Here is a 26,242-nt window from a genome sequence, read left to right as displayed (position 1 = left end):
CTTCTGAATTTCTCAGACAGTATCGTTCAGTCCATAGCTGATTAGTTTCTATCAAGAAATACTGGCAGTAAACTCAGACAACTTAAAAAATGTACCATTTCATACACTCTGTGTCCGTTCTCAAAACCAACAGTCGCACCTTCACCCGAAAAGTGTTATTGAATGTGTGTACGTGCCTCTTTGTGTGTTTGTACATAATTATTTATAACTCCAAACAAATGTGTGTATAATTGGTTGCATCGGAGAGGAAGTAATGGCTCAATGTCAATATTGTCTGTTTTTGAGAAGTAGCTCATAATGAAAAAAGAAACCGTAAAGTAGAAAGTGTGATCAGAAGACGATGGAGCTTGTGAGTGTGTGTGTGTGTGTTGTAAAAAGAAATGTGTGTTGAAGGGTCAGGCTGAATTGTATGTAGTGAGGAAGGAAGATAAGGTGTGTGTTGTGTGTGTGTGAAGAGAAAAAAGAAAGTGAGATGGGAAAGAGAGGGTGGGAGGAAGAGAAAGAAATGGGGTGATGCTGTGTGTGTGTGCGTGCGTGCGTGTGTGAGTGTAGTGGGGTGGTGGTGGTGGTGGGGGGCAGGCACAGTCAGTTGTGATAACAGCAACAGTAGGAGGAGGATGAGCCGTGGGACCGCCCCACTCTCCCACAGATATAAATAGGAGGTGGATTTTTTTACTCCACTCATTTCTCCTGAAGGATGAGATCCCTGAAACACCTTAAACATCACTCCAGGAACAATGTGGTGAGTTTGTAAGGAGAAGGAAAGCTGGTGGATACTTGTTTTGCAGTTTGTTTGTGTGATTTCAACAGTTTGGTCCATTGTTTTCTGCAAAGTCAGACTACTTTTGTAGTTCTGCAATGCAATGTTGTTTATATCTGCTGCATGTTCCCTGTCTGCTCCCAGTGTTTGTCCTTAGGTGTCTCTCACTGGCAACTTAAAATGTGAAAGTACAGACTCTTGCAATTACTCCCCCGTCTACTTGTCATTTGTCTTTTTCTCTTTCATTTTTGTCAGCCTTTCATTTTCCTGTGCTTTTTCTCCACAGCTCCCCCCTCCTTCTCTCTCTCACTCATTCACTCTGTCTTTCTGTCTCCCTTCAGCTTCAGCCCCCCCTCCCCTCCCCACACACCTCCTCCCTCTCCTTTTCCTTTCTCTCTTCCCTCCTTTCACATGCTCACTCAATCTCTCCTTCCCCTTCCCTTCCCTCCTTTATCTTTCAGCCCCTCCATCTCATTTCTCTCTGCCTCCCTCCCTCCCTCCCTCCCTCCACTCCTCCCCCGCCCACAGCTCTTTCTCCTTTTCTCCATACCTCCCTCCCTCCCTCTCTTTTCTTTCACTCAAACACACACACTTTCAAATACACACCCAGTCTTTTTGCCTTTCTTTCTTACAAGCACAGCCTGTCTCTGTCTGACTACTTTAAAAGCAGTAATTATAAATGACGTGGTTATCAGGGCATCTAGGTCTACTCCTTTATCCCATCTCTGTCACACACACACACACACACACACACACACACACACACACACACACACACACACACACACACACACACACACACACACACACACACACACACACACACACACACACACACACACACACACACACACACACACACACACACACACCTTCTATATCTCCCTTTTCTCTCAGCATTATGTCAGGAAAGGAAGTGGCTCTTTCTTGTATAAGGCAGAGTGAGGGCTTGAGTGCTGTCTGAAAGGAAACCAGGGTCAGAATGCTGAGAAACAACCTGAAACTAGTGCTGTGCAATTGTGACTTCTGCTTTCCCACAGAGGGCCAGTTAGTACATATTGCAAGTCCTTCCCTGTGGTTCTACAGTGCTGCTTCCAAAGACAGCGGCACGGACACTTTTGAACCAATATAATTATTATTGCAACTCGATGCATCACTCAGGAATACAAAAAAAAACTCCATCCAATTTCTGCTAGCATCCATCTTCTAGTTGAGGAAGTCCAGTATGGATGCACTATGAGTCAATGAATAAGGAGCTACGGGGCTGATAGCAAAAAGGATGAGGTGATTTTGGGTCAGCCAAGCTGTCCCAGGACCCCACAGGAAGTGTTGAGGACAGAGCACGGAAGCCAGCTTCCTGGTTGGACCAGCATTCCTTGTTATGTCTTATTCTGTGCTCTGTCAAAGGAAGGAAATGTGGAACTAACAAATAAAGAGCAGTCTGAGGGTGTCATCTGATCCAATAAAGTGAATATTTAAATTAAGTTGATTTCATGATTTTGGCCTGCAGGTTTTCCTTCTATATAAACCAGGATGTGGGAGTTTATCTTGATAATGCCTGACTAATGTTTTGTGGGTTTTCTTCAAGGAGGAAGAGAGCGGCTGCTTGGTGCGATCCTTTCCAAAGATGACTGACAGCCAAGTGGATGTGAGCACCCAGACAGAGCCGGTGGTGGTGCTGTCTCTGGCTCAGGCTGCTGTGCTTGGTCTCATCTCCCAAAATGAAATATTTGGTGCCACCATTGCTCCAAATGGCTTTTACACCGGGGAGCCCAGAGAGTGTCCCCCTCATCCACCTGAGTCAGCGGAGTACGAGTATGCGGATCAGCTTATCGGAGCTAATGGTGACTACTTGGCTGATCCGAGTGGGGAGCAGGAGCCACAGCCTCACAGCAGTGAAAGAAGACGACCTGGACCTCGTGGGAGGACAAAGAGGCCTCGGAGTGATGTGGAGTTAGAAGGTCATCCACATCCACAGCCTCAGGTCAAAGGGGAAAGATTGGAGCAGGATAGTCCTCCTTCCTGTACTCACATCAACAGTAGGATCAGCCCTGGCAAGCCAGAGGACTCAGTCCCACAACAAGCTCCTCTAAAAGAAGAGCAGCCCTGTGTAAACTGTATCTCACATGTGAAAAACACACCCAGGCCGCTAACGGATGAACAGTCAGAACAGGAACAAGAACACAGTGCTGCTAAAGAAAGTGACAGAAAAGAGGAAGAGTTAGTCGTCGCAGAAGAGGAAGAGGAGGCGCTAAACTTGAAAACCAGCAGAGCAAGCAGCAGTCCTCTGGAGAACCGATACTACGAGTCCAATGAGGTGGCCTTTGAGTCCACTGACATGGCCATTCCGTCAGAGTTTGAGGAGAATGGGCAGGCCATGCTTTGGTCAGACCCAGAGGGCCTTGCTCGGCGAATGCAGATAGACCGCCTGGATATTAATGTCCAGATCGATGAGTCCTACTGTGTAGACGTGGGAGAGGGCCTGAAACGCTGGAAGTGTCGCATGTGTGAGAAGTCATATACATCTAAATATAACCTGGTCACTCATATCTTGGGCCATAATGGAATTAAACCCCATGAATGTATACACTGCGGGAAGCTTTTTAAGCAGCCGAGCCACCTCCAGACTCACCTGCTCACCCATCAGGGAACAAGACCTCACAAGTGCACAGTGTGTGAGAAGGCCTTCACTCAGACGAGCCACCTGAAGAGGCACATGCTGCAGCATTCAGACGTAAAACCATACAGCTGTCGCTTTTGTGGCCGAGGCTTCGCCTACCCTAGTGAGCTGAGAACTCATGAGAACAAGCACGAGAATGGCCAGTGCCATGTCTGTACCCAATGCGGTCTCGAGTTCCCCACCTACTCACACCTGAAGCGCCACCTGAGTAGCCATCAGGGGCCGACCACGTACCAGTGCACGGAGTGCCACAAATCTTTTGCTTACCGCAGCCAGCTGCAGAACCATTTGATGAAGCACCAGAACGTCCGGCCTTATGTCTGCCCCGAGTGTGGCATGGAGTTTGTACAGATTCATCACCTTCGACAACACGCCCTCACGCACAAGGTACACAGCCATGAAAATCCTTCTGCTAGTTTACACATGCCACATAGAAGGTTAGCCTCAGATAAACTGAAATAGGAGATTTAAAAGTAACAAGAGTATCTTATCCTCTTCTGTATTTTAAGTCCTCATGTAAAAAATGGGTTTGGTGTTACGAAACCAGTCACTTTGTAAACATAGTCTTCAAAGGCTTGAAGTCCTTTTTGTGTGGTTCAACCCCCGTTGGCTCGTAATGTTTATTGTTGTTTGCAGAGCTCATTGTATTTCCATGAATAACACCATTCCATCTCCATTTCATGAATCCATTGGGGGCCTTCCTTTCATTCAGGACATGCATTGAATCAAATAAGCAACCAGGCTAATGAAAAATCTCAATTCTTAATACACATGGTGTGGCCAATTTAATCAACACAAATGGATCAAAACCAGCACAGTACATGAATATATTCACACTGGTGTGTGAGCTTGTATTAAAAGGCTTCCAGTGACACATTTTCACCCAAACCAGATATTTAGCCAAATTAATTAAAGGACCCAAACACTTTTTGTTCCTCTAGGGTATGAAAGAATTCAAGTGCGATGTCTGTGCCAGAGAGTTTACGCTTTCTGCCAACCTGAAGAGACACATGTTGATCCACGCCAGTGTAAGGCCCTTCCAGTGCCATGTGTGCTTCAAGACATTTGTGCAGAAGCAAACCCTCAAAACGCACATGATTGTCCACCTGCCAGTCAAGCCTTTCAAATGCAAGGTGGGGAAAAATTTCTGAGCAATTTTTTTTCTATTAATCAAGGAAAATGGCATTTTTGTGAGAATGTGGTTGTTTTTTTCTTAGGTGTGCGGAAAGTCCTTTAACAGAATGTACAACCTGCTTGGCCACATGCATCTCCACGCTGGTAGCAAGCCCTTCAAGTGTCCTTACTGCACCAGCAAGTTCAACCTGAAGGGCAACCTCAGTAGACACATGAAGGTCAAACACGGCATCGTAGACGGCACAATAGAAGGTCAAGGTTGGTAATTCTAAGTTGTCCTAGACTAAGCTCTGGGTTGGATTATAGACAAATATTTCAGGGCTAGTGATACCACAGCAGGGCCACAAACGTGATTTTATTCAATTCGATAATCAACATTCATGTCAGAATTTAGAATAATGACAAATCTGAGCATTCACGTAGGTTTGTGGTTGTTGCGTCTTTGAATGCATTTTGTGTGTTTTTGTTGCTTTGTGTGATTTTGCATATTTTTGGTGTGTTGTATATTTTTTTGCTATCATAATACCCTAATTTGTTAATTTTTTGTGTATGTGAGTATTTTTTGCTTTCCTTTTTTGTATTTTTGTGAATTTACCTAAGGGGCCACACAAAATTAAACTAAGGGCCACTTGTGGCCCCCGGCCCAACAGTTATCCATGTCTGCCTCAGTGTGACTGCTCCCAGTTTTAATGTCTGTCACTAATGCACTTCATCTTGTAGTGTGTGTTGTAATATTGTGGGGGAGTATTCTGCATTTCTGAGACTGATGCGGAGCAGAAGCAATCAGCGACTGCCATCAGTTTGAGAATACATTTTCATCATGTTTTCTCCACACTTCTTCAGAGCCTACCCAAGGGACAGAAACCCAGGAGGACTATGAAGAGGAGAGCTTTGAGTTCAGCGAGCGAGAAAACCGGGCGAACAACAACACAACGGACATTGGCAAACTTTCCCAAATGGAGTATTACAGCAGCTATGGGAAGGGCGTGGGACGCTTCAGCAATGCCTGAATTACAAAAGTGACCCTGAAACCAATACAAGTGTGAAGCCACTGTTGAAACTGGAGTTTTGTTTATTTCCGACTGTCAGACATCCTGTTTATGTTCATTGTCAGGGTTGCAAAGACGCTCAGCATACTGCACATTGATATGCACTAAAATCTGACCAGAGTACCAACTTTTTAAAGAAATCTAGTGAAATATTTTACCACTCAAAACTATAAATAATGTAAAAAAAACAAAACATGTTTAACAGAGGCATAACATGCATCAAAGATCTTTTGAATAGTTGGTGTGCTCTCTCATTCAGACAACATGCGTTTGTCAGTGTGCTGAGCTAAACCAATGACAAGGCTGTAAGAGGCCATTACTTTCATTACCAAAGCTCAACAAGTCTGAGGTGTTGATTCTCTAAGATTTATACTGTGATGAATATAAAGTGTGTGTAAAACTGTACAGAATGCATCAGTCCTCTTATCCGTTGGCTGGTACTGTGATCAGTGCATTGCACTAAAGGACCGCTGTGTCCGTTTTTTACATTTATGTGTCAACAAGCATCACCCTATTGATCTCCTGACTATGAATGTAACCGTTTCTGCGGAATGTTTCTTGATGTTGGTGATAAATGATACACATTAACCAATAGGATCCCATTACCAAAAAACTGGATCAAACCTCACAGAGGGCTCATTTGATAGTTTTGTTTGCCAAGTTTTCCTTGAGACGTTTACATTCAGCTTACCCTTTCACCAAATCTGTGGCTCATTTCAAAAGATGACTGCAACAAATGTAAACCTGGCAACCACAATGCAGTTTTCACTAGAAAATGGATGATTCACAGCAAATATTGTCCCCAAAAACTCAATGACAAAAATATGAAGTGCCCCCATGTGTCTGGCAGCACATGCCATCCATCATAGTGCTCACCAGTCTCAAATGATGAACGACAACCTCCTAACATGTGACAGGGCCGCACATCTTGTGGAAAAGAATTTGGAAATGTTCAATATATTCAGCTCACCTGCAAACAAGGTACCCACTTGCAATGTTGTCATTTATTTAAAATAAAAAGTCATTAAGGTGAGTTTTGTTTTGTCTTCAGTCTCTGACGTGACAATGAGGGTGGTGAAAGATTGTGTTCTTCCTGTAGTATACAGTCATTTGGATAGAAGTGTGTGTACATTGTTGTGAACCAGACAATACATTTATTTACCTTTAAAAGGTCTTGGCTTCTGTTCTTGGACCAAAAACAAGCCTGCAGACATTACTAGTGGGTCAAACAAAGTTTATTGACAGGTCTGTTTGACATAGCTCAGTCTTGCGCTAGGCATTCCACATTATTGAATACAGTACTTCACATTACAAAAATAAAATAAGAGGACAGAGAGTTAGGTGTGCTTCAGGTGGAGGGATGACGCTCAGCCATTTAATAACACTACACATCCTAGATCAGTACATTGTTTTCCTTCTGACAAAATGCAGCTGAACTGATTGACCTTTAAGTTAAAAATCAGATACAAAAACAGAAGAGTGACACTGCCACCTCTAGGTTAACTTCACTCTTTCAAGTCCTTCACTTTCCCAGGGCTTTATCCAGGTTTGTCTTGATGGCGTCGAGAAAGTCTGTGGTATTGACGTAGTGCTCGTTCAGCTTGACGCTGAGGGAAAAGATGGAGAGAGAAGATTAAGATTCCTTTATATAAAAGAGGAAAAAGTCCTTGCACTTCTACTGGACACTTCATTTTAAATAAAGTTTTTTTGTGCTTAAAACTTTTAAAACAATCCAACATGAATAACAAAACATAATATAATTCCTTGAATAAGAGAGCTGGGTGAAGATCTGTTAAAGTTACAAGAAAAACAAACACTGAGGATGAAGAACATCTTGACAAACAAGGCAACATACCTGGAAGACTAAAGAGTCCTGTCTTGACCACTTCATTATTGTTTGAACATCTTTCCCTGGTCTGATTGGATCTACCTGAAATATCTGTTCACCTTTTTTTTTTAAAAACTCATTCATAAAGTAAAAAAAAAAAAAAAAAAAAAACTTTATACCATTACAGATACAGCAGCAAGCAGTGACAGCAAAGATCTGAAAGAGTGTCTTTGACCTACCACACACAGTAAGAAAACCTAAAGAATGTCCAACAGGACCTGTAGAACCAGTGTCTACAGAGTAAAGATTGATGAATAATGAAGTAAAAAAACAACAATAATATAATTATTTTTAAAACATAGGTAACTGAATGGTTTGCACCATTGTAAATTGAAGATTATTTTTAAATGGAAAATGTGTTAAGGGCTGCAATGATTCTTTAAAGCTGATATCCAGAGTTTCTGAGAAACGTCTTGATGTCCCGCCCTCAACAGCCTCACTTCCTCCCACTGCCTCTGCCAATCTACCGGAAGCCACGCCTCTACTTTTCTGCATGCGCATCGCAGAACAAAACAAGGTCGCATAGGGTCACATTGATATAAGTCTATGGGTCCGGTAAGAGCCAAATCATATTTACATGTTTGCCGTTGTGCTGCATGTTCTGGTTTCTGTGCACAGTTCCACACTCACTTTGATTGACAGACACTGCTACAGGAAGTCGAAGCCTATTGGCTGGGCGATCATTTCCATTTGTATAGGGGTCTAAAGGCTAAAGGATGAAGGCGGGACTTATATACAACAATGACCATCGGCAGTAGGCCATAGTAAAAGACGAGTTAACAACTTTCTTTCGCATTTCAAGGTCCTCAAATACCTTCTTTTTTAAAAAAAATTTTTTTTCTTCAAACATGCCTGTCTGCATTTGTCGCATTAGGTTGACGCCACATGTATTGGTATCTTCTAAATATGCATGTTTTTCTTGTTCTAAACCCAGAGGTTTTGGCTGATGCGCAGTTCGGCTGGAAATTTAACAAAAATACTGCTACCTTAATTATGGGCGGAGCTCCTGGTGCAGTTAAGACACTCCCAGACTATATTATAAAACCTCCAAAAAAACAATCTATGCTATGCTAACTAACAATCACTATACCTATAAAACTTCACAACCATTCTCAGCCAATAGCAAAATTCCATTGTAATTGCTGGTTTTAACCCACAGAGGGCAGTCACTTGTACATTTTCAACTGAAAGAATCGATCAACACTACTTCATACCTAAACATTGTTTTTTAGCAGAAAAAAAAGTGGTGTGGAGTTTAGTTACTCTGTCAAAACTGAAACAAATTAGTTTGGTAATAATAAGTGATGGTCTCATTTTCTAATGTATATTTAGCTTTAATTAAGCAAAAGTATATTTTATCGGATTACTCAATTAACCACTGGAATACTCTGATACCAAAATATTTGCTAGCTGCAACCCTAAATGTGCTACCTGAATAGTAGATTGCTGAGATTGTTGACTCGACACTGCTTTGATTTGGTCTATCCTTTAACTCATCAGTAAACTGGACCAAATATATGGCTTTACAACCTTGCATTCAGTGGAGAAAGAGAGTGACGATTTAATATTGAAAATCATCTCTAGGCTTACCCAATTATTCAATGTAAAAATCTATAAATTAGGTAATGTGACAGTAAATTAACCGCTTTCTCCAAGATACCATTACAGAGTTCAAGCTTCAGAACAAGAAGCTGTAAGACGATGTGACACTAAACGTGGGCTTGATCGCAGAGACAAACTTACTTGGACAAGCCATGAATGCAGCCTGCGAGGTCCTTGGTCATAGTTCCACTCTCAACAGTCTCAACACACACTCTCTCCAGAGTTTGAGAGAACCTGCAGGAAAACAACGACTTTAATAACACATCTATGCAACTTCAGGTCCGTTTGTTTCATCAGCTCTTACTTTATGAGGTCAGGGTTGCCGTCAAGTTTGCCTCTGTGCTCGAGGCCTCTGGTCCAGGCAAAAATACTGGCAATTGGGTTGGTGCTGGTCGGCCTTCCCTGAGAGTGAAATAGCAGTGTTGGCATCTTCACTTTGTACAGTAGTGTTATGGATGTGCATACTTGTTATAGTCATTTTTCTCCACATGATGGCAGCAAATGTTTGACACTGACCTTCTGGTGTTCACGGTAGTGCCTGGTCACAGTGCCATGAGCTGCCTCAGCTTCAATTGTCTTTCCATCAGGACACACAAGAACCGATGTCATCAGACCCAGAGAGCCAAATCCTGAAAGCAGAGACACAATTCAATCTAAGTAACAGCCTGAAATCATGCTAAGGGCTGCAGAAAACAATTCTTTTAGTGTTGTTTTAAACAATTAATCATATAAGAGAAATCACACGTCTTTAAGCGCCTTCATTTATTTCCATAACTTAACAGATTTACATGTAATGAAAATCACTGAGCTTTTTATATTACACCAAACAAATAAACATGCAAAAATCTAACAACATGGCCTGTTCAGTGGGTATTACTTCAAGCTGATATACGGAGGATGAAAAGAGAATGAGAAAATTCAAAAGCAAACGTCTCCCACTGCCTCTGCCAATCTATCAGAAGCCATACCTCTACTTTTGTTGCACCGGGTTGCATTGATATAGGTCTATGGGTCATCGTTATTCTTTTGGCGATGAACATTTGAGGTAAGAGCCAAAATCATGTCTGAGCAGCGATTGATACCCGTTTGCTGTTGTGACACGCAGCCTTGTTGCCGTGCACTATTTACACACGGGCATTCACTATGATTGACAGTCTCGGCTACAGAAGTCGAAGCCTATTGGCTGGGTGATTTTCTATCTGTATAGGGGTCTATAGAGCGAAGGAGGGACTTATATACATTAACGTATATGAATGACCACTGGCAGTAGACCACAGTAAAAGACCAGTTAGGTATTTTCTCAGAAACTCCAGATATCAGCTTTAAATAAAGGCCTAAATAGGGCTGGACGATATGATCTAAAACTCATATCTCAATATCTTTTCTCTGATATCAAATAAAGTCTTACATGTAAAACAATTCAGGGTTAAAATTACTGATACAAAATGCCACACAGGCAGATTTATTAATAAACAGCAGCTCAATATGTGCCACTTTAGGCTTGTTCTCCTCTAAGGGACAGCACGTGTGAGCGAGTTCTGCATTATGGCATGTTTAGGGGTAGGTCTGGGTTAGGACACACTCAGAAATCCATTTAACTGTACATTTCATGCTGTTCTGAGAAGTAGTGAAAGCAGCAACTCCGAAAACAGATATTTTGATACAAACAATTTATCTATATCGCCAAAATAGAAAACTCGATGTATCTTGAATCTCGATATATCGCCAAGCCCACGGCCTAACCCAATGACAAATTGAAGTAAAACAAAAAAGATTTTCCACAAATTTAACAATAGGTACAATTTTAATTTCAATTAAAAAAGTCAAACTAAACAACTTAAACTTTACATTTTACCAATATCTGATAGGGGCGTGTCCCTCCACAAACTAATTCAATAACAAACAGCTTCCTAATCATTAAACAAAATAACATTATTTACCGTCTGTGTCTTATCAATATTTATGCAATGAAAATTCAACAAAAACCAGTAAACCAGATAAAATCCCAGTTGTTATGTTTCCATTTGCTAACTTTTGGTGGTGGTCAGCAAGTGCCATCGAGCACTAATTAGCCAGCGTTTTGTTGACTCATACATGGTTATATTTGAAACCATGGCAACAGTTAAATAGTAAAGGTAAGGGCAGCCATGCTTCATTTAAATTAGAGCACAGCACACCAAATGAGAGCCAGCAGCTCCAGGAACAATAATTAACACTGAATCAATCGGTTAAGTCTGTTTAATCACAGAATCGTTTCAGGCTTGATCTTGTTTAGAGTCCAGGTTTCTGCTTTGTTGATCAATAGCCAAACAGAGCTCACCCTGTGCGAGAATGTCCGACTGGACGTCTCCATCGTAGTTCTTGCAGGCCCACACAAAAGCGCCGGAGGACTTCAGCACTTGGGCGACCATGTCATCAATAAGCCTGTGTTCATACCAGATCTTCAGCTTGTCAAACTCTGGCTTGTAGTTCCTGCAGAATGAACAACATGTTTATTTTAGCTATACAACATCTCGTCTTTAGGTTCAGTTCTTCTTTAGTTAGTGTATACACACAAACAATAGCTGTAGAGGAGACTCACTTCTCAAAGATATCCTGGAAGATGTCCTTAAACCTGCCGTCATAAGCTTTAAGAATAGTGTTCTTGGTGCTCATGTAGAGAGGCCACTTCTTACCAATAGCGTACTGGAAGCAACTGTGTGCAAACCCTGTAATAGACTGACAGGAGCAGAAAAGCAAAGAGGCTTTTATCAGTTGTGAGGGGTTAGCCATGTGCCCTCTGTGAAAAGTTCAAAGTCATCAGCTGTGACCTCTGATGTTGTAAAACCAAACAGAGCAGCACTGATGAAGGTAAACTAAACAGTAGCAGAACAGGTTGCAAAGAATAGTTTAGTGCAGAGGCTGCTGTGTCAACCTCACAGACCATCTCAGGCTGAATGGATCATGGTTGGGATAGTTCACCCTACTTTACATCTTTTCATTCTCTATACAGTTCACAAAGTAGATAAAGTTTAGCATTAATGCATCAACCTCGCACTGTTTTTGTATTTCCTTTCATTGGAACAAATGCATGTATGTGTGGGAACAGCATAATGTACCAGTAGTTAATAATAAAAAACATACACTGGAGTCAGAACGCCTGTGGCACTGAAAAAATACAGTTCTTAACCTGCTCGTCCTGACTCTATGTAAACCTCAGTTACATGTGTCATGCTTAACCAATACATGACTTTGGCTACATTCAGACAGCAGGTCTTATGCACAATTCATATAATTTTTCAGCAAAATCAGGTTTTTTGGGGGGGGTGGGCTCTTTCATATTACACACTAAACACGACTTCTATCAGTTTAGAACAGGGATACTCAAATACAAACTTTAAAAGTTCCACACCGAAATTGTTTAATGAGTCAAAGGTCCATTTATTATATTTGGTCAAGCGTGAAGTCATAATAATGTTCAACTTAAAACAGAATGTAATGTTCATTCAAATTAATATTGCAATAAAAACAAAACATCTCTGACAAGGATATAATAAGAGGGATAAAGGAATACTCTATACATATTAGGGGTGTAGCAATTAATCGTAAGGCAGTTAAAAATCGATTCATACGTATCACGGTTCACATCGATGCTGTGAAAATTTAATCGCAGTACTTTTTTTAACCAGCAGAAGTGTTGAAGGCGGGCAGAATCTGCCACTACTTTCTTTCTGGCCACCTTATACACTTAAACATGTTCATAAATGATTCATTACCCCGTTGGCACTAAAAGAATATCTGTAATATCACTTGAATATCTGTAAAAGTCACATTTTTCTATTAGCTCTGTCTGCTAGCATAGCATCTCTTCTTCACTGCAAGATATCTGCATGCCAACCGACCACTGGGTTACCAGCGCCCTCTGCTGGTCCAAACAATTATCTGACGCAAATACAGTGCAATGATTGTCCAATTGTTAAGGCACAAAATACATTTTAAGTTGCACTTTTAAAAAGAAAAATAACTATTATGCAGCTTTGCATTGTTTACTATAGAACCAGAATTTAAATTAATAGGCTTCTTCTTTTGTATTATTCCTTTATTTATTTCATTCAAGATTTATTTTTAGTTAAATTGCATTGTTTTGAATAGTTTATCAAGGGATTCTTTTGACAATGAAAAATAAAATAAAAATAGTACAGTATTTTTCCAAAAAAATAAAGGAATATTTTTCAGTCAGTTATGTACATTCCCATTTTGTAAAATAAAGCGTGAGAGAATCGTATCGTGAACCCAGTATCGGGAATCAAATTGTATCGGGAGTTGAGTGAATCGTTACATCACTTATATATATATATATATATACACATTTTTTTTTTTTTTAAATGTAAATTATAAAAAAATAATATGTTTCACAAAAAGCCAGTCATTCATAGAATCTTTTGGTTAACAAATAGATCAAGATTTCAATATGTCTTATTAATAAACCGTTTAAATAAACAACAACGCTGTTAAATTTGAGAAATGGCATCTTGTGTGTGGAACTTCTTGTGATGATCAACCTGATAAATATTCATTCAATCAGAGCTCCAACTTATAGGAAAATATCAATTAACAAACCGCAAATGCAACGACTATCGGCTTAGTCATTCTATGGGTCGCCACAGCAGATCACCATTTATCTGGGTTTAGGACCAACACTGCAGGGGAAAACAGGCTAGGGCAGGTCCACACTGAACTTTACATAATCTCTCCTGAGGTGACACGTCTTCAACATGCAGCATGTTTGTTCTGCGTTTACAGTCAACTCAGATTTTCCATACATCATAATCTCCATGCATTCAACTCCATTAAAATGAGTGCAGTCTTCTCTAAATAAAGTCAAGGTCTCAACCACTGCACTATCCTAAAGTAAATAAGTAAAGTACCATTCATGCTGTAGCAGCATTGTTGGCATGGAGATTACAGTGTACTGAAAATCAGAGAGTAAATTGAACACATCACAGACAAGTGAAAACAAGAGACGCAAGAGACGGAGCGGAGACGAGGAACTGTCTCTGCAATTTCAGTGAGAGTTACAGCTGTTTAATGAAAGGAATCTATTCTACACAAGCTGCTATAAAGTGTATGGATGTGTATCTATTAAACATTACAGAGATGATAGCACATTTATACGACCTGACCAAAGCAAAACACACACGTAAAAAAGTAACAGGTTCACGGCCCGCAAATATTATGCAGCTCGGGGGTCGGATCCGGACCAGGGGCCGACTATTGAGTACCCATGGATTAGAGTATGACCTGAATGCGACCCTGACGTAAAACATGACCACGTAGTTACGCACTGTTTTCATTCCATTAGGCTTTACACAATCAGGACTTTTGGACCGATCACCAATCAGTGAGTTTAAAAAAAAAATATATATACAATCATATGAATTCAGGTTGTTTTTTAAGGTACCGACATGAATTCCTTCAGTAATACCTGATACAGATTCACGGAAAATCAAACGGTACCATGTTTTGGCACATAAACGCAGCTTTGTGACTGTGAGGAAGTGGAAGAGGACACTGATCCCTACAGTAGAATTTAAAATGATTTTTAATAATAAATAAAAACTAAAAGTGGGTGTGGAAAAAGAATATAATGAAACATTTTTGAACATGTACTACAAACGCTTTCCCACCTCGTCAGTGTTGTACATTCCCATTCCACATCCACCAGCAGGGAAATCGTACACCTCCCACTCCTTGCCGGCGCTGCCGTCAGCAGGTGTGAAGATCATTTTGAATTTGCCGGGCTGGTCCACGACAAAGTCTGTTGCTCTGTACTGTAGAAAGAAAGGAACAAGAATCTTCAACTTCTGTGCTTTAATGTTGCTGTAAATCTGGATTTCTCAGTGACTGACCTGGTCACCAAAGGCGTGTCTGCCAATGGTGATGGCCTGTGTCCATCCAGGAACAAGTCTTGGAATGTTCTGGCAGATGATCGGCTCACGGAAGACGGTGCCGCCCAGGATGTTCCTGATGGTTCCATTGGGGCTTTTCCACATCTTCTTCAGTCCAAACTCTTTGTGCATAAACAAAATAAAATCAGAACGCAGTGCCAGCTCAACATTCATGACCACCTAACGCATAACTAAAAATTTCATTCAGGGCATGGTCATCTGATGTTTTATTTAATGCTGAAATCAAATTTAAAAAACAGGTAAACAAACCCAAAGAGGAAATGTGAGAAACACTGTCTTGCCTGTTGCAGTCAGTGTTTTGTGAAAACCTATTCATCTTTTTCACTAGCCCTCATTTGTTTTCTTCTTTTGCCATATCCTTTTAAATGCTGACAGAATTATCCACCTTTATGCATCTATATCAGATTTAATACGTGCATTATTGTCTAACTGAAATCAGATATTAAGTACTACAGTTACTTAATTTCAGCTTCATCATTTTTGAATAATTAGATATTTTTTTTAATTTAAATTTTTTTTAAGTGCTTAGGTTTTAAAGCATTATTCCATATTAAATTAATTTAAAAGAAAAAAAAAAAACGTGTCTTGGGCTAAGTTGCAAAAAAATGGTTCAAAGGTAACCAAGTCCTTTGGACAAATTGAAAGAGAATATTGGAAATAGGGATGTAACAATTCACTCAACTCCCGATACGATTCGATTCACGATGCGATTCTCTCATGATTCATTTTACATAATGGGACTGTGCTTAAATGACTGAAAAATATTCCTTTATTTTTTTGGGGAAAATACTGTACTATTTTCCTTTTATTTTTCATTGTCAAAAGAATCACTTGATAAACTATTCAAACAATGCAATTTAACTAAAAATAAATTCTGAATGAAATAAATAAAGGAATAATACAAATGAAGAAGCCTATTCATTTAAATTCTGGTTCCATAGTAAACAATACAAAACTGCATAACAGTTATTTTTCTTTTTAAAAGTGCAACTGAAAATGTATTTTGTGCCTTAACAATTTGGACCTTAAAAAAAAAGAAAACAGTCTGCACTGTATTTGCGTCAGATATTTGTTGGAACCAACAGAGGGTGCTGGTAACCCAGTGGTCGGTTGGCATGCAGCTAAGTGCAGTGAAGAAGAGATGCTATGCTAGCAGACAGAGCTAATAGAAAAACGTGACTTTTACAGATATTCACCTAATATTACAGATATTCTTTTGGTGCTAAAGGGGTAAGGAATCATTTATGAATATGTTTAAGAGTAGAAGGCGGCCAGAAAGAAAGTATTAGCAGATTTCGCCCGCCACCATGACTTCTGGGTAGCGCCCTCTGCTGGTTAAAAAAAGTACTGTGATTCAATTTTCACAGCATCGATGTGAACCTTGATACCTATGAATCGATTTTTAACTGCCTTACGATTAATCGTTACATCCCTAATTGGAAATAATTGAATAATTAGAGCAGCAGATTTTAGATCCTACAGACCTTCCACTCTGGCTTCATCAGGTGTGATGGTGGCACATTTAACTGCCACATGGTATTTCTTAGTTGCCAGAGCAGAGTCGATGGTGACCTGGTCATCGGTCTGGTCACGGTATGGGAGACCCAGGTCGTAGTACTTCAGCTCAACATCCACATTGGACAGGATCAGCTGAAAGAGTGAAAAAGACAAAGCAGAAGTAAAATCTGATGCACACATACTCGTTACTTACAATGCATTATGGGATTGCAGCTGGATCAGTTATTATACAGGGTTAAATCTCCAGTTTCCCACTGCTTTGTTCTGACGTCAACAACATCTGCTCCCTGAGGGGCAGTCAGACAATGTCTGAATGAAACATCACTAAAGCCCCGCCCCCAACACTATGCCAACGTAATCCTAACGTGACGTAACCCGTCAACCTCCCCATGCTCTGAAACCATCTCACCTTCTCCTTAATGAACTCCCAGATAATCCTGGTCATCTCATCTCCGTCCATCTCCACCACCGGCTGTGCCACCTTGATGCGTTTGTCTGCATCTGTTACACACACACACACACATTTGAAGACATGACCTTTCTTGCAATATATTGACTATCGCAAAGTTGATGCATCGCGAGAGTATCGCTATCGTGGGCAAATTATCATGACAGTATCGTATCGTGAGGAACGATACCCTAAGATCTGTATCTTTTAGTCTGCATTCTCCAGCCTGAGCACAGGTGGTCTACTTCCTCCTCACTCATATGGAGTACATATCAATAAGGCTGAATGAATCACTCACACTGAAAGTAACTATAACTCATGCTCAGATCCACTCGCATGAAAGGTAAACATTTTTAACGTGTACTCCTCCTAAAATTAACTGTTGTGTGCTTTGGATGTATCGTTTGTGAGCTGAGATTTCTTTGGCTGACGTTGGGGTCAGGCTGCTGCTCAGACTGCTAAGGTTTCAGCAGCGGTGCTGGTGGGCAGATGGGAAAATCACAAACATTATTGCATTGTCTGGCACTTTTATTACCAGATTTTAGCATGACTAACATGGGGTTAAAAACATAAAATGGCAAAATTGGTGTCATGTGACCTTTAAAAGGTGTTTCTAAACATTAACACTAGAAACATATGTTTTATACTATGTTTCTAGTATTGCCTCAGTTTTGTTTAGTGGACTATTTTTTTATTTAAAACAATTTCTTATTTGCAAGTTTCCACTAGGGCTGGGTGATATGGACCAAAACTCATATCTCAATAATTTTCTTCTCAAAAAATCTTGATATAACTTTCATTGTTTACAAAAAAAAGTAAATTACAGAAAGAAAAAAAAAAAAAATCTAGAAATGTTTTGTCCTCTGACCACAAAGACAATTCAGGGTTCAATTTGCTGATGCAAAAAAGTACGCAGGCACGTTTATTAACAAACAGCTGCAAAATATGTTCTATGTTTGGCTTTTTCATCTCTAAGGGACAGCACGTGTGAGTGAGTTCTGCATATGGCTTGTTTAGGGGAAGGTCTGGGTCAGGACGAGAGCTGCACAACTGATCGAATTTTAATCGTGATCACGCTTTTGGCCTCCACAATTAATTAATAATGATAGACTGCGAATTTTACATTTAAAATGCAGCTCTGCTGCATATCTAATCACGATTTAGTCAAATAAAACCAAACGGATCGGGCCGGGTTCGGACACATATGTTTGTCATGTCAGCTAAGTGTGTGTGAGGAAGTGTGTCCTCATACACACTTCCTGTGTGACTCAGCAACAAGTTGACATGATAATACTTCGTTAACTTAATGTGGAAGTGAATAGGAGTTGAGAAAACTGGAGAGTTTTAAGGTTTTTTGAGATGGGGAAGATGCTCTTGTTGACACGCCCCCATGAGTTGATTGACATATTAAGTACCTAATTATTTAGTATTAATTAATTAATCCAGCGTACACTTAAGACAGAAAATGTTGACAGGCTACTGTTGCTCAAAACCTGCAGGCTTAAGCCTAATATTCTTAACTTTTCTTTAAACGCTGTAATTGGTTTCAGAAAGCTGCACTCTGAGTCTGTAACACCGTATTTATGGTTAGCCCATAGTAAAATTTTAATTTTGGGATAAATTTTGCATTATTCATCATTACTTTTTGTTTAAAACTTTTCTTTTACACTTTAAACTGTTCATATATTGTTTGTTAAAATGTAATTAAATAAAAATCCAGATGTTTTCCCTAACATGATGAATATTTGTGATTAAAATGTATCCAAATAATCGTGATTATCATTTTAGCCATAATCGTGAAGCCCGAGTTAGGACGCACTCAGAAGTCTAACTTTTTTTTTCAAGCTCTTCTGAGAATTAGTTAAAGCAGCGACACCTAAAAGAAGTATTTTAATATAAAATGAGCTATAAAATACAAATATACAGTATATCGATATAGGCAATATTGTCATCTTCCATATCGTCAAAATAGAAAACGCAATATATCATTCTTGAATAGGGATGTAACGATTCACTCTACTCAATACGATTCTCTCACGATTTATTTTACAAAATGAGACAAATAACTGAAAAAAGTTCATTTTTTTTCCTTCGAAAACAAAAATAAAAATATTGTACTATTTTCTCTTTCATTGTCAAAAGAATCCCTTGCTAAGCTATGCAAAACAATGCTATTTAATTAAAAATAAATCCTGAATAAAATAAAGAAATAGTACAAATGAAGAAGAAGCCTATTCATTTAAATTCTGGCTCTACAGTAAACTATGCAAAACTGCATTATAGTTCTTTTTCTTTTTAAAAGTGCAACTGAAAATGTATTTTGTGCCTTAACAATTGGACTTTAAAACAAATCCAATATCAAATTATAATATAAATAAACAAACTCTCTGTGCCCCTCTTACTTTGGATTTCACATTTTCTTTCTCTCTCACCTCTTCATTTTGTCGTGGGGAAACCAAAATGCTTCCACACTTCTGATTTAAAACACGGTGGTGCGTCCTGAATTTCAAATTCTAAATAAAATAGCGGCCTTTGCTGTAAACAAAAAAAAAAAAAAATAATTAAATTACATTTTTATTTTATAAAGTACTGCGATTCAATTTATCAAAGTATCGATGTGAACCGTGACACCTTTGAATCAATTACCTCATGATTAATATTGACATCCCTAATGTTGATTCTCAATATATTACCACGCCCTAGATTCCACCCAACCATAGATTAGTGTAAGTACTCAGTAATGGTATCTTCCCGGTGTGACAGTGCAGGCGGCGCAGGGGGCGGGGCTAAGGATCAGGTAACCCCTCAAACTATGCAGCCAAGTCACAGCTAACGCACAATCACTGTAAGTAAACATTAACAGAGGGACATAATGATGAAGACGTTTAATATCAAACATCCATGTGAGCTCGTGAACATGTTAGTGGTGATGGTTATGACAGCTGTTACAGCGTCCCATAATCCAAGCCTCTGCTCAAACATGACATGAGCCCTGCTGGCTGCAGATGCATGGTGATGCGCTGCTAAAAATACCCTCGTAAAGAAATGTTGGCTGTGACCTTTATTCTACAACTAAATTACCCAACAGCAGAACTCACATTCACATAAAACTTACTGCTGTGTAATAGATTTTAACCATTCTCCGTTTGATGTTTTTGCTCAATTCAGGTTGAGCAGGAGTGTCCAGGAGATTTGTCTTCTCGTCATTGTCCGTCATGTGACAAAGGAAACTATGAGAACCCTTTCGTCAAATGTTTATGTTAGGTTACAGTCTCCAAGACGAATGAAATCGGGTCAAAAGTTTTTACCCTTGCAATGCAACAACCTGATTGTTTAGTCAGGTAATATTTAACATTATTAATATGACCAATGGTGCATATAGTGTGGGATGAATCAATGTTTCATTGTCTACTGAATAGTAAAACTCAGATAATCTACTGTTGTTTAGTCATGTCAGACGATCACCTGTTTCTCTTTTGAATTATATAACAGTAAAATAACCTGAAGCTATCTAAATGTCATTCCTCCTGTCAGTGACTGCAAACAGCTACAAATGGTTTTCTAAAAGGAGAATATGAACAGTAGTTAATCAAACAATGGCATTCCTTTGCCCTCTGCTGTTCAAATAGGAAAATATCTGCTTCTACGTATTTTAATAAAGAATTAAAAACACGCGTTTGACATCATTTCAGACTCTTCTCACCTAAATCTGCATTAACAGGGCTTGCCTAACAGAATTCAGTAAGGGGGGGTGGAGGATAATGATGCAGCATGGAGCTGAGTGGGTTATGTAACTCCCCAGCATAGAAACAAACTGAAAAGAGAAGGACAAGCTAAAACGGTCATGTGAGCCAGCCCGGCTGCCACATCACTCACACATGCAGTGCTGATAGGTTCCTCCAACAGCAGCTCCAAACCATCTTGTGCAATAGTAAGAACATAAATCACAGCGAAAGAGGGCGATTGTGAGATCACATGATATCAGATGAAAAAGACTGAGTTCTGTGTATTAAAGTATCAGGTAAACAAAACTAATGCTATTATCAAAGTTCAGCGCCCAGTTGGAATAAGTAGTATATACTGTACTCTGTCAGTAGAACAACAGACATGCAGTTAATGTTTATAACTCTATTGCAGGGCACTATAATCTACAGTCAGACAATCAAAAATCACCTACAGACGAATCCCAGTGTGCCCTCTGGTTAACTTTCTATAAACACAGAACAGTAAGCTTTATAAGACTTCACCTTTAATCCTTTACTGGATAAGATAGCCACAAGGTACATAAATCGACTTCAGCTAAACTGCAGATGGGACTGTAAACCTTGGTTAAAAAGGTCATTTAATAAACTGCCGAAGCAAAACATGTTAGTAATAATAAATATAGTAGTAGTTAACAGTAACAAACTTCCTCAACTGGAGAAAATACTTTTTATAAAATCAAAGGACAACAATCATTTAAAAAAATTATCCTAAAATCCAATGCCAAACACTGGAAATAATGCCTATATTGTAGGGCTGGGCGGTATACAGGTTCATACCGGATACCAGTATATATTTTTGCTATGATATGAATTTTAATACACCGCCGTACCAGTGTATTTGATTACACAACTTTCAGAATGCTACACTGCACCGCGTTTCAGATCGGACCCTTTTCAACGTTGCACTTCTAAATAGAAAGGTAAACAGTAGCGCTCTGGTGTTAGTTGCGGTGTAAATCATACATGTAAATGGATCAAAAAGACAATTAAAAGCTCTGAAGGTGCATTTCAGCATGTGCCTGCATGCGCATTGGCCTCTGCTATAGGAGAATAACACTCAGACACAGAGTCACGGTTAGCTTAGCATGTTGGCAGTAATACACAAAAAAAAAGAGAGCAAAGGATCCTCAATTTGTAATTCATATAATGCAGAAATAAATCCTGGTGGAGCTGCAAACAAAACACTACCTTATTCACCATAAGAAACCACCACAACACTGAGTATGGAGCATTTAAAGCTAAGCTAGCAAACTTGTATTACTACTAGCGTGGAATTATTCTACAATATTCACTCATCATGACAGTACAATAGACCATCCTTAGTCAATCTACTGCAGTGATTCATCTCTTATCTTTATCCCGTATCCTTATATTTAATTTATCACTAATATCATTATTATTATTACAGCTGGCTTGCGTTTTTGTTTTGCGCAACCGAATACCAAGTCAAATTCCATGTGCTGTTTTTTTTAAAACTGTAACTGCAAAATAAACCGTTCCGACCCCAAGGTAAAAAAAAAGAAGAAAAAAAAAAAGACTGGAATTGAAGTTGTTTGATTATGATAATTTAAACTACTCCTTCAATTCCAGATCAGTGTGGGGTTTTTTTTAAATGGTTTATTGTGTGCAATTATATGTTGTTGTTTTGACCACTACAAGGTGTTGCTACTTCAATGTCATACTAGTTTAATGCCATTAAAAAAAAGACCGTGGCTGTGGATACGTTAAACGTGTCCATACACTGCCACTCTATGCATACGCAGCGCCCCTCATTGGCTAGTTTAGATCACGTGATAGGTGCACCACGTGACTTAAAGTTCCGTCAGTTGTATATTAGCTCATGTTTATTTTTAGCTACCCCGCTAACCCTTTTATTTTTGCCCTATCCTAAACCCTAAAATGTTTATTTTTGTCGGATATGTATTTTCAAAGGTAGAATTTGCCTTGTTAAATATGTTAAAATGAAAAACATACATGTCAAAAGTGGGATTCGAACCCACGTTAGCGGAAAGAAGAATTCTAGAGTGCAGCGTCTCAGACCACTCGGCCATCCTGACATGGCTATATTTAATGTATCTCTAGACACTTTCTTAAATATATATATATATATATTTCTTTTTTTAAATTTATTTCTATTCTAATGCCAACTTGTGAAGCCTCAGTGATGAACTGCTTTGAATGGTTTAATCCCTGGTAGATAGTAGTAGTGTGACGATATCTCGATACAGTGATATATCACAATATTTTTCCGCACGATCGATTATCGATATGCTTGAGCTAAGTATCTTTTTTTTTTTTTTTTAAAAGATTTTCTTGTTTTTCACTAAAATGTGCAGGTAGGTGTTCACATAAATTTGGTCACTGTTTGTTGAAGGAACCAATATATTGTTTACTGGAATATCAGAATCAGAATCAACTTTATTGGCCAGGGGTGTATGAATACACACGAAGAATTTCTTATGGTGACCTGTGCTCTCTCAGGTAGTGTAACGTTAAATAATAACAATCAACTAAAATAAAGAAAAAAATAAAGAAAGTAAAGAAAAATAAATAAATAAAAAAAAAAGAAGTATAAACATAAATATTGCACTATAATGGTGACAGTGGTAAGAAAGACCCTATTTTTTGTTTACAGAAAGCACTATTGGAGATACTTATTCATTTACATTGGTATGTTGACACTTATTTACAGAAATGTTGCACTAATAGTGTCACTGTTCATAGACACGTTTTCACTTTGTCTTTCAGAGATATTAAATAAAAAATGTATTTTTTCACTAAATCTTTTTTTTCTTGTTATGTCAGATTATCGTAGATTGATTTCTGACCAGTATATCGATAATATCAGTATTGTCATATTGTGAGATAATCGTTATCGTGAGCTGTGTATCCCGTATTGTATATCGTGAGGTACCCACCCCTGGTAGATAGTGGACATAATCAGCTCTACACAGCTCAGGTGACTGATTGATTAAATCCTGTGTCCTTCAGGTAACCCAAGCCAGTCCTTAGAAACCCTCTGTCCCTGATGTGTCTGCTGTCAATGTGCAAGAACTTTTCAACTTGTATGTTGTCAATGCAGCTAGTTTATCAGAAATCCAGCATCTTCGTCGCTTTATATTTGAAACGAGTAGAAAAAGTCAGTTAATGCAGATAATGAGAGATGTTTCTGTGTTCAGTCAGTACTGTTCCACTATGCAGACTACAGTACTCAGTATGTAGGACACAGAGACCGCGGCAGCCATTGCTCTCTATGGAGAACCCTCGTCTACAGTGGTTGACCTTGGGAAAACTTTGTGGATGTCATCGGACAGCCACATCGCAATGGCTGCTGAGGTAAAGCGGGTCAAATCAATTGGACTGAGACCCATCTGTAAAATGACCGCAGAACCGCTATGTTTCCTAATAAACCAGCTCACGAGGAATATCTAATATCTACTGTTCATATTTACAGAACTATTTGATTTATATCGCAGTCATCGTTAAACTGCGTTTTTCGTCGTGTCCAGCTGGAGCTCAAAGTTTCAGTGGAGGAAAAAGACAAAAGCGGCTCGGCACCGCAGTGTCCGCGGCCCTCGTCCTACCGTCCTCTAAAGGTCCAAACAACCGACACTTGGCCACTAATAAGTGGCTTCAAACACTGGGATGTGTTTAAATAACTAAAGCCTCTCAGAGCCCAAAGCCATTAAAGCTATTAACAGCATCCTTGTCTGTTAGCTGCTCAAAGCTCGTCCTGTTAGCGCGGGGACAGAGGTGTTACGTACCTGCTAGTGACCGTGCTCACTGATGGCCGACCTCATTTTCTCTCATTTTAACCATGCTAAAATAGTATTTAACGTCTAAATCACAATGTGGGTCTTAGTGTGCGTGAAATCCTCAATTTTCTATACTAAAAATCTCCATGAAATAAGCCACGTCTACTGTCAGACTCAGAAGTCTGTCACAGGCCGACCAGACTACCAACTGACCCATAACACCAGCTCTGAAAGAATGAATGAAAATAGCAGTCTCGCGCTAACATTTTTAATTATGACATCATTTACCTCCACATTAACACAGAGCGGTCAACCTAGCTAAAATTATAAGTTTTGTTTTTTGTTTGTTTTTTGGGTTTTTGTTGTTTTCACTCACAGTTTCTTTGTTGCAAAGTGTGGCTATTTGCAGCCGGAGCGAGCACTGCGGGGTTTCTGGAGAAAGCTGCGCCGGCAGACCTCGACAGAGAGCTCAGGACCTTCAGATAACCAGCCATGTCTCCCCGGCCCGGATTACTAGGCAGTTACTGCACTCGACCGATGTCAGAGCAAAGAGGGGGTTAACTGTTTGGAGGCTCTCTGCGATATAGGCAGCAGAAGCTTCAGCCGCAGTCCCGCCCTTATCCCCGCCCCGCCGGGACACGCTTGACTCTACGTCCATAGACTTCATTTACGTAGACGCCACATCGACTGCTGCAGCCCACTAGAGCGGTGGGTCTACAGGGCGGCCATCTTGGAACGGTGTCAATCGCTCCTACGGTGCATTACATCGATAGAGGAATGATGTGCTCGCACTATTAAAGTTGTCATAAATCACTCAAATTTCAAGCAATTTTCACGGGGTTTGTTTGTAATGAACGTCAGACATGATAGATAGATAGATAGATAGATAGATAGATAGATAGATAGATAGATAGATAGATAGATAGATAGGCTCAGGTTTTTATTGACAACATTGCTTAAGGCTATACATTGCATTTGACAATTATTAATATTGTATAATTGTACTACTATTGTATTACTGTTATTCTTATTCTTATAATTATCATTATATTATCACATTTTCGTATTATTATTATTATTATTATTATTATTATTATTATTATTATTATTATTTAATATTATAGTTACTGGTATTCTCGTATTATTATAATAATTATTATTATCATTTTTATTGCTATATTATTACATTATAGTCTTATTTAATATTGTTTATTATCAACATTATTGTTTTTATTATTGTATTGTAGTTACTGGATTCTTATATTATTTAGTTATTATTATTATTATTATCATTATTATTATTATTATTATTACCATTTTAAATTACTATTACATCCCTATCAGCATCATCTTCATTATTGTTGCAGCTAAAGAACTGAAATATTCAAGAACATAAACAATCCTCACAGAAAACTATCTATAAGACTATTTAGTATTTGACTCTGTCTCAGCCCTGTCCTGTCACAGTGTTCACTGAGGGCACAAACCTCTCAGTTACCATCGTCTCCTGTCTTTGGGAAACCTTAAACATGTGAGCAATGTAACCAGAGATAAAGAATTGTCTACAACAAATATAATTCCATCATTAATTAAGCCTATTATTATCTCTAATAGATGTTGTATTCTTTCTAACCCATTAATTACTGCAGTAAGTCTGTTTTTTTCTGTGTAACAGACTGTTGCTAGGAACGCTAGA

General features: G+C 39.1%; 2 protein-coding genes across 2 annotated transcripts; one reads left to right on the top strand and one right to left on the bottom strand.

The window, feature by feature from the left end:
- Nucleotides 1–608: 608 nt before the first annotated feature.
- znf710a (zinc finger protein 710a) lies at nucleotides 609–6,688 on the top strand. The gene is made up of 5 exons (XM_028448227.1): nucleotides 609–742; nucleotides 2,349–3,827; nucleotides 4,382–4,573; nucleotides 4,658–4,832; nucleotides 5,418–6,688. Exons 1-5 carry the CDS (start codon nucleotides 698–700, stop codon nucleotides 5,582–5,584), a joined length of 2,058 nt encoding a protein of 685 aa, XP_028304028.1. The 5' UTR covers nucleotides 609–697; the 3' UTR covers nucleotides 5,585–6,688.
- A 152-nt stretch (nucleotides 6,689–6,840) lies between these two features.
- Nucleotides 6,841–25,120, bottom strand: idh2 (isocitrate dehydrogenase (NADP(+)) 2). Its single transcript, XM_028449684.1, has 11 exons — nucleotides 24,923–25,120; nucleotides 16,989–17,080; nucleotides 16,546–16,711; nucleotides 15,002–15,162; nucleotides 14,780–14,923; nucleotides 11,695–11,831; nucleotides 11,434–11,585; nucleotides 9,630–9,742; nucleotides 9,418–9,515; nucleotides 9,255–9,347; nucleotides 6,841–7,230 (listed from the first exon to the last, which is right to left on the bottom strand). Exons 1-11 carry the CDS (start codon nucleotides 25,038–25,040, stop codon nucleotides 7,146–7,148), a joined length of 1,359 nt encoding a protein of 452 aa, XP_028305485.1. The 5' UTR covers nucleotides 25,041–25,120; the 3' UTR covers nucleotides 6,841–7,145.
- Between the last annotated feature and the right edge of the window lie 1,122 nt (nucleotides 25,121–26,242).

Source organism: Gouania willdenowi, chromosome 6 (assembly GCF_900634775.1).
Source record: "Gouania willdenowi chromosome 6, fGouWil2.1, whole genome shotgun sequence".
In the NCBI taxonomy this organism is placed as follows: Eukaryota; Metazoa; Chordata; class Actinopteri; order Blenniiformes; family Gobiesocidae; genus Gouania; species Gouania willdenowi.
Note: the sequence above shows the minus strand (reverse complement) of the source record. Positions and strands in the feature narration are given on the sequence as shown.

Coding starts and splice junctions, on each gene's coding strand:
- znf710a (XM_028448227.1), top strand. CDS start 698: ATGAGATCCCTGAAACACCTTAAACATCACTCCAGGAACAATGTG. Junction 3,828..4,381: donor AACACGCCCTCACGCACAAG/GTACACAGCCAT, acceptor TTGTTCCTCTAG/GGTATGAAAGAATTCAAGTG. Junction 4,833..5,417: donor CGGCACAATAGAAGGTCAAG/GTTGGTAATTCT, acceptor ACACTTCTTCAG/AGCCTACCCAAGGGACAGAA.
- idh2 (XM_028449684.1), bottom strand. CDS start 25,040: ATGGCTGGTTATCTGAAGGTCCTGAGCTCTCTGTCGAGGTCTGCCGGC. Junction 9,743..11,433: donor GTCGGACATTCTCGCACAGG/GTGAGCTCTGTT, acceptor CTCTGCTTTCAG/GATTTGGCTCTCTGGGTCTG. Junction 9,348..9,417: donor GGCAACCCTGACCTCATAAA/GTAAGAGCTGAT, acceptor GTTTTCCTGCAG/GTTCTCTCAAACTCTGGAGA.